This window comes from Cetorhinus maximus, chromosome 2, assembly GCF_964194155.1.
Source record: "Cetorhinus maximus chromosome 2, sCetMax3.hap1.1, whole genome shotgun sequence".
Taxonomy (NCBI): Eukaryota; Metazoa; Chordata; class Chondrichthyes; order Lamniformes; family Cetorhinidae; genus Cetorhinus; species Cetorhinus maximus.
In genome coordinates this window covers 57288295-57297403 of record NC_135880.1, presented here as the reverse complement: position 1 = coordinate 57297403, position 9109 = coordinate 57288295, and the positions used below count along the sequence as shown (strand labels likewise).

The 9109-nt window shown below is 41.0% G+C and overlaps 1 protein-coding gene across 2 annotated transcripts in view; it reads right to left on the bottom strand.

Annotated features, from left to right (window-relative positions):
* Positions 1-286: 286 nt before the first annotated feature.
* Positions 287-9109, bottom strand: part of polr3g (polymerase (RNA) III (DNA directed) polypeptide G) — a 32532-nt gene continuing 23709 nt past the window's right edge. For both annotated transcript variants that reach the window (XM_078564977.1, XM_078564986.1), the window contains exons 5-7: positions 6934-7025; positions 1776-1898; positions 287-1478 (exon numbers count right to left, since the gene is read on the bottom strand). In XM_078564977.1, the coding sequence (XP_078421103.1) occupies positions 1395-1478; positions 1776-1898; positions 6934-7025 (299 nt within the window). In that variant the 3' untranslated portion in view covers positions 287-1394. The remainder of the gene's footprint in view (positions 1479-1775; positions 1899-6933; positions 7026-9109) is intronic.

Below are 9109 nucleotides of genomic sequence, written 5' to 3'. Positions count from 1 at the left end.
GGGAGAATGAGGTTGAGAAACTTATCAGCCATGATTGAATGTGGCGGAGCAGACTCGATGGGTCGAATGGCCTAATTTCTGCTCCTATGTCTTATGGTCTAAGTAAGATAGGTTGGAGAGCTTGGAATTATTTATTGTGGTAAAGTGAAAGCTCAGTGAGGGATCATTCCAAATTCAAAATGGAATAGATAAACAGGTTTCCAGCAGATGTAGGCTCAAGCTTAAAAAAACAGAAGGTGCACAGTCCGGATTTAACTACTTTATGGAGAGAGTGCGCTAAACATATGGTACAGACCGTGCAGGGACCACCAGAAATTTAAAAAATATATATCTGCCAGGGTGGGTAATTAAGAGGTATTAGAATTTGGGGACTAGAAAGGTGGACTGCATAGCCTTTTCTATCCTGTATTTTCCTACATTCTTATTCATATATTAGTGTATTTGAAAACAATCAATCAAATCTGTTCTCACGATTCAGTGCTGTTTGTACTCCTTTAAATTAACATAGGTCAGTGGGTAGTGACATATACATACATTCATACTCGCATTCTTGGCCAAATTGGACTGCCTCATTCTTTAAAAAAAAAGCCACTAATCATTTTACTATTGTTGTATCTCCTCTGGTGCAATATATAAACAAATTATATTGAAAAGGTGATACAAATCTGGAGGTTTGAAGAACCCAAGGACATATACTTGTGCAGTGCAGTTGTAATTTTGAGAGGTAGGTTACATGCCTGGGCAATGGAGGCAATTGGTTTCTGTAAACATGATTGCATTTCTTAATGATAATCACAACTCTATAATGGTTTTTAAGCCTACTGACAGCTGAATCACTCCTAATACTCAGTAAGTTTGAATCATATTTATTCCAGCCTATTGCTTTGAACACTTATTTATGCTAGTTCAAGTCAGAACCAGCAAAGAGAACTGACACATTCTAGCACCAAAGATGCAATAAAGCAGTCTACTTTCACTGACTGGATTTTAGCGTTCATAATAAACACCAATGATCACTGTCAATAACCATTATCTGAAAGTGTTGACATGCAAATTACCACCAAGGAAGATATTTTGACAGGTTCCTCTTTCTCTTTCCTACAAGACTTGCATAATTATATAATAGTACATGAACGCTAGTGCAACTACTAACCCAAGTGCATTTAAAATAAGATCTGTTTCAATAAACCAGTCCAAAATGACCAGCACTAATGTATGCTTATTGAGGCTTAGGTGGAACCCATTTATCTTTGTTGTAAACAATATTTCATATTTGGATTCCTTTGCATGTACAAAACAAAATCTTGCAGTGACCTGAGGAAAGTTAAAATAATCCTACTAAAATGTTGAATACTTTCACAGTATATATTAATTGCATATGATGTCAGGCACTGCTAGTATGTAGCTTCATCCATATTATCATCACTAGCTGCATAGTCATCTCCATCTTCAAAGTATGATGCAATGTAGTCATTTTCCTAAAAACAAAGAAAATGATTTTCAAAAAAATTTACAAAAATGCATACTAGCCTCATGATGGGAGCACCAGCAGGGAATGCATATCTTATTACGGAGAACCTTAAATTTCTAATAATAAAATAACTTTACAAGTGATAGTCAGGCAATCGTTTACTATTTTGTATTTTCAGATAAGTACTGAACAGTATAGATGGGTACTTTTCTGATCAGCAGTACCTATGTAGAAGTATTAACAAGTCATCAATTTGCCACCCTCATTGTTTCTAAACAATGGCTGAAAATACTAAATACTATACCTCTTCACATTCCTCCTCATCATATTCTTCATCCACAGCTTCACCCTCCTCATCACTTTTTTCTTTTTCCTTTTCTTCAGTTTCTTCATCAGATTTATTTTCTGTATCCTTCTTCTCTAGAACCTATAGAAAAACAATTATCTTCAATGCGAGAACACTGGAAATAGCTTTTACTTCCTTCAAGAGTTAAAACAGCTAATTCAAAAGAAGTGACAACAGGATATTGCAAATTCCATAAAATAAACCAACTACCACAAGGCTGGATCTTATCACCATACGTGTGACATTTGTAAAGTACAGACAACACAGAAGACCATCATAAGGACATTTAGCGTTCAGAGGACATAGACAACTTGTTTAACCATGTACGGTACAAAATTTAAGCAAAAACTGCCATGGTCTCTATAGGCTCCAGTGCTAAATTAAAATGTTTCACAAGCATTAGTACCTATTGACAGGCGCAATAAATTGCACTTTATTTACTCTAACCATTGTTTACTAGAAATAGTCCAGCTGTTAAATCAAGTCCAGCACTAAATTTCCTGCAAATGACTGAACTGAACAGACATCCAAGAAGCAGGAGGTTATCAGAAGGAAGAGGTATTGATAGTGATGAGGATAGGCAAGTAGCAGGTGGGAAAAAAAACAATTAGAGGAATATGTAACCTTTTCTGCAACCATGACCAGGAGTAGCCTGTTGCCTCTCAGATGTCAGAGTAAAGGATGAAATATAGTATGTGGAGAAATTTCTGGAAAGGATGGGGGATGGGGTGTGGCTGTGGTGATGAAAAGTAAGCAGCCCAAAGTCACAGTTCATTTGGAACCAATATGCAAGTAAGAGTAGTACAAATCTTGCAGAGAGAGTCTGAGGAAGTAGGTGTTAAAATTTGAGTGAATTTTATGAAGTGGGTGGCATATCGCTTGCACCCACCCCCTGCTCCTGTTAGAGCCAAACTTTATGACCAACTTTATGAAAGGCTGCTCTGCAGTGGTAACACTCTGCGGGCAGCTTTAATAAGCTCAACATGGGACTTCCCTCAGCGGAAGGGAGTCCTGATTGGCTGGCGGCTCTTGTAGTCCCAGCAGCGTTAGAACTCAGTAGTGGGTGCTGCTGGGACTGCAAGCAGTCCCAAAAGGAAGACAGCATGGATTCCAGACTCTGGTATGTCCAGCATTTTTTGGCAGGAAGGATCAGGCACTCTGGGGAGGAGTGGGAGGGGGTTGGGGAGGTCAGCTTTCAGAGGCAGTAGGGGTGGCACAAAGGTTGGGGTGCCCCCAATGTGCACCCTCCTGTTTTTTCACCTTCCACCATCAATCGTATGATGGCAGCTGAGGTGGAATTAAGCCTTTAATTGCCCCATAATTGGCAGTTAAGGACCCCAACAGGCTAAGAGCAGGCTGGCTAGCAGGCGCCTTACCCACCCACCATATTATGGAGGACGGGCTGGGGATGGGCGGGAAGCGTTGGGCTAGCCACTCATCATTTTTACGTTCACCAGCGCCACCCCGCCCCAACCTCTCACCACCAAAACCATGCCTGGCAGGGGGGCTGTAAAATTCACCCCCTTCAAGTAGAATAACTTATAGATTATTTTTGGTGCCAGTGTAGATCAGCTAGGAAGAACCACAATTAGACATTTTAATACAGATTAATAGATTACATAGAAGGGATGGGTTCACAGTTCTAAGGCATTGAAACAAATTTTTGGGCAAAAGGCAACATTTTCAGAGGGGCAGACTTTTCTTCACAAACAGTACATACAGCCATGAGGAGGATTTATGTCAGTGGGGAGTGGTAACGTTTATGGAAAAGGAGTTGAAGGTGTCAAAGTAAGTAGGGAAAAACAGTCTCAATTAGAAAGTTTAGGAAGAGGTATAGCTGCATCTATCTTTGGCCAGATAGAAGACAGGCTAGCAGGAAAGATAATGAAGGCAATAAGAAAACAAAGGAACGTGACTACTGAGCAACACAAAAGTCAGGAAATTTAGTGTTTGCACGTTAACTTGCAACACATTTGAAATGGAGTCAGGAAACTAGAATGGGGATGAGGGTAGAGATGATATAGCTTCTTTAAATTCATTCATGGCACGTGGGCGTCGCTAACTAAGCCAGCATTTATTGCCCATCCCGAGTTGCTCTTGAGAAGATGATGGTGAGCTGCCTTCTTGGATGGCTGCAGTCCATGTGCTGTTAGGGAGGGAGTTCCAGGATTTTGAACCAGTGACAGTGAAGGAATGGTGATATATTTCCAAGCCAGGATCATGTGTGGTTTGGAGGGGAACTTCCAGGTGGTGGTGTTCCCATGCATCTGCTGCCCTTGTTCTTCTAGATGGTAGCAGTCGTGGGTTTGGAAGGTGCTGTGAAAGGAGGCTTGGTGAGTTCCTGCAGTGCATCTTGTAGATGGTACACACTGCTGCCACTGTGTATTGGTGGTGGAGGGGGTGAATGTTTCTAGATGGGATGCCAATCAAGTGGGTTGCTTTGTCCTGGATCGTGTTGAGCTTCTGGAGTGTTGTTGGAGCTGCACTCATCCAAGCAAATGGAGAGTATTCCATTACACTACTGACTTGTGCCTTGTAGATGGTGGACAGGCTTTGGGGAGTCAGGAGGTGGGTTACTCATCACACGATTCCTAGCCTCTGACCTGTTCTTGTAATTACTGTAATTATATGGCTAGTCCAGTTCAGTTTCTGGTCAATGGCTACTCCCAGGATTTTGATAGTGGGGGGATTCAGCGATGGTAATGCTATTGAATGTCATGGGGCTATGGTTAGATTCTCTCTTGTTGAAGATGGTCATTGCCTGGCACTTGTGTGGCACAAATGTTACTTGCCACTTGTCAGCCCAAGCCTGGATATTGTCCAGGTCATGCTGCATTTGGACATGGATTGCTTCAGTCTCTGAGGAGTCACGAATGGTGCTAAACATTGTGCAGTCATCAGCGAACATCCCCAGTTTTGACCTTATGATGGAAGGAAGGTCATTGATGAAGCAGCTGAAGATGGTTGGGCCAAGGACACCACCCTGAGGAACTCCTGCAGTGATGTCCTGGAACCGAGATGATTGACCTCTAACAACCACAACCATCTTCCTTTGTGCTAGGTATGACTCCAGCCAGCGGAGAGTTTTCCCCCTGATTTCCATTGACTCCAGTTTTGCTAGGGCTTCTTGATGCCACATTGCCACATTCGGTCAAATGCTGCCTTGATGTCAAGGGCAGTTACTCTCACCTCATCTTGATGAAATTTGGTTTCAGGCAAGATAAAACTCAGAGCTAAGTATATCATGAAGAGTTATAGACAAAATAAGGAATGAAAGTTGGCCTCATCAATTGCTTAAAAAAAAAATCAGATGATTAGATAATTCAAAATAAACAACTTTGAATCAACTTTGTACAGCCATAGAAAAGAAAGATTTTTTTGATCAATGGTGATGGTCAATGTCTTGTCTGGGTAGATAAGTCACGTTTGTGTGGGACTGGAGTCACATATAGATGAGATCAGTAGGAAAGTGGGTTTTCTTCAGTAAATGGATATCAGTGAAACCATTAGTTTTTTTATGGCAATGATATTAGTGAAACCATTAGTTTTTTTATGGCAATCGTCACTTTTACTGATACCAGGTATTTTTTATTTCCACATGTTTTTAAATTTGCAAACTGCCTTGGTGGGATTTGAACCCCATTGACTGGATTATTATCCCAAGTCTCTGGATTACTAGTCTAGTAACATAACCATAACTCTACTGTATCCCCCTACAGGCTCTATTATCCTTGTATTCATGAAGTACAATATCCATCTTATCCAGTATAATTTACTGAACTTTGTTTTGCAGATAACAATTAGTGCCTTTGATGTAATAAAATGTCCCAGTGCACTTCCTAGGAAGGTTATAAAGCAAAATTTGACACCAAACCACATAAGGTATGAGGGTAAAAGCTTGATCAAAGCGGGAGGATTTAAGGAGCACCTTAAAGAAAGAAAGAGGTAGAGAGGCAGAGAGGTTTAGGGAGGGAATTCCAGACGTTAGGACCTAGGCAGCTGAAGGTATGGCGGCCAATGGTGCAACAATTAAAACTGGGATGATCAAGAGGTCAGAATTCAAGGGCTGCAAATAGATTGGAGGGTTGTGAGATTGGAGGAGATTACAGAGATATGGTGGGTCAAGGCCATTGGGGGATTTGAAAACCAGGATGAGAATTTGAAAAAAATTCTCTTAACTGGGGTAGGTCAGAGAGCACAGGGGTGATGGGTGAACTGGACTTGGTGTGATTAAGGACACAGGCAGCAGAGCTTTAGATGACCTCAGGTTTGTGAAGGGTAGAATGTATCAGGCCAGCCAGGAGTGCATTGGAAAAGTCAAGTCTTAAGGTAACTTGCATTAATCAGGGTTTGAGCTGAAGTGGGGCGGAGCAATGTTACAAAGGCAGAAATAAGTGGTCTTAGCGATAGTGCAGAGATGTGTTTGGAAGCTCATCTCAGGGTCAAATAGGACACCAAAGTTGCAAATAGTCTGGTTGATCCTTAGACAGTTGCAATGGACAGGGATGAAATCCGTTGTAAGGGAATAGTTTATTGCGGAGTCTGAAGGCAATGGCTTCGATCTTCCCAATATTTAATTGGAGGAAATCTTTGTTCATTCAGTACTGGATGTCAGACAAGCAGAATGACAACTTAGGAGGGTTGAAAGAGAGAGCTGTGTATCATCAGCATACATGTGGAAACTGATGCGGTGTTCTCGGATGATGAGAAATAGGAGGGAGGCATAGATAGATTGGTAACTGTGCGGCAGTGGGAAGAGAAGCCATTGCAGGTGATTCTCTTGTTACAATAGGATCAAAAAGAATATGGAACCAGGCTATTGCAGTCCCATCCAGCTGGAGAACAGTGGAGAGGGGTTGGAGGAGGATGATGTGATCAACCATGTGAAAGACCTTTGTCACGGTTAGGTAGGGTGTTATTTGTAACTTTGATAAAAGCAATTTCAGCACTGTGGCAGAGACAAATGCAAAGATGAGTTTTTAAAATTACTTCTAATTGAATTTATTACTGGAGTACTCCAGGTTAATGAATTGGTAGTATTAATGAGATCAAGACACAACATTTGTAAGTCACATACTAGCTACTAAAATGAACAACTTGTTCTCCTGCTTCTCACCTCCAGTGTCTGTATTACATCCTCATTAGATTTGTTAACTACAGCTTGCGGTTTTTTCATTTTTGAGACCAAGGGTACATTTCTACTTGTTTCTGCAAAAATAAAATAATGGAATAGAGAAAGCAATAATTAGCTGTTTGTTCTGTAAGATTCACTAAATTCATAATGATAATTATATACAAGCTACACTGGTAATGAAAGTTGCATTGCTATTTGACAAAAAGTAATATAAAAAAACACTTTTCATTAGCTACCAATCTTATCACCCCTTAACTCAAAATACTGTTTGCTCACCACACAATCATTTCATCACTGTTTACCCTAGTTATTAACATTTCCCTGACAGCAGAAAAATATTTCATTTGCACAGGATAATAATCGGTTCCCACAGAAGAAATTAGTAAGTCTCAATGGTTGCATTTGAAATCCCATCTATGCATCTAAAACAGACAGGGTGATTCATGGGAAGTAATTGCCTGGATAACCCAGACCAAAAAGGTGGAGTACATTAGATTGGGATATTAATAAAGGTCATTCTAATTTTCTTTTGTCATTTATATGGCATTTGTGAATAGCTGTGAATTCTACCAAATTCAACTAAAATTATTCTTCTAAGTGTAAGACACATGCATATATAGGATACAAATTATAGATCTGCTCTGTTTGACACTTATTTTTACATGGCATTGCAAATATAATCGAAAGAGCAGCTAGAACATCTGTGCCCTTTAAATTTCAGTAGCTCTTATTATTCTCCATCATCTTGCAGCTCAAGTCTAGCTCTCTTAAGCAAATAACAGGCAATCTTCTGCATCAATTACCTTTTCTTTTTTGAATGTTGGTACAATACAGATACTTTAAATATCATGTTCATGAAACTTTTAAAATGAAATCAAAACAGCACAATGCACTGGAGTGCAAATACAATGTGCCAAAAAAGTGGTGGGGTGTAGCTTGTCACTACGATCTTCTATTCCAAGCCCCTGAATTCAGCTGATTCACCATGTAGAGTACTGCTTCATGAGTTGGGGGTAAGGAGAAAGGAAATGTCATTGCAGCCACTCTGCACACTGTTTACAGTGCCATCATATAATGAATCCGGGCCCTAACGGTATCAAAACAACGCAAGTTTCACTTCATTAGTCCAACTGCACTGAAGTCAAGAAGATTAAGGCCATAAAGTCATGGCCATAAAGGCCATGCTGCAAATAAAACAATTGCAGCTTGGAGCAAAGTGAAGTTTAATAAGAACCCAGTTAATCCCACTGAACTCAATGTAAGGCAAAACTAAGAGTTTAATTTGTGTTATCTAGCAGCACAATTACTTCCAGCAGCTACTGCTCTTTGTAATATAACAGCACCATTAAGGCAATGCTGGTAGAGACCAGAGAGTAGAGTGGCTACCACTGGCTGTAGAGTGTAAAAAGAAAGCAATTGTACTCTGGTTGGGGACTTCAATGTCCATCACCAACAGTGGCTCAGCCAGCGTGAGTACTGACTGAGCTGGCCGAGCCCTGTCCTCGCATTGAGGATACCCTCCATTGTGTCATGTGCCACGACCATTATCATGCTAAATGGGATAGATTTTGAACAGGTCTAGCAACTCAAAACCGGGCATCCATGAGGTGCTGTGGGCTATCAGCAACAGCAGAGTTGTAAACAATCACAATTTTTAACCTGATGGCCTAGCATACCCCTAACTCTACCATTACCGTCAAGCTGGGTATCAACCCTGGAGGTTGCCTTCAAGCAGCTGCCATACTGTCGGGATCCTGCAGGATCCTGTAGGCTGACTGGAAAATTCCAGCTGGCCTCTGATCAACAGCCTAAATTGGCCTTTTAATTAGCTAAATAAGCCACTTGCCCAGATCCAGCCTCCAGCAGAATGGCTTGAAGGCGGGAAGGTGCTGACGAACCAGCATGCCTGCCAGCTGCTTGAAATCACATGCCTGCCTGTCTTAGTTCCTGCATAGCACCCTCGCCTTTGAATCAGAGGGTTGTGGGTTCATGTCCCACTCCTGGAAAACCAAGAACTGTGATTGTACTCGAAAGAAGTTGCAATCTGTGACTGTTGGTAACTCGAAAAGAGTTTCCCCAATTCGCAGTGCAAATCCTGCTCCAGCACTCAAAATATTGTAACTTTAACCAGACAACTGCACCTATCCTATAATGCTGA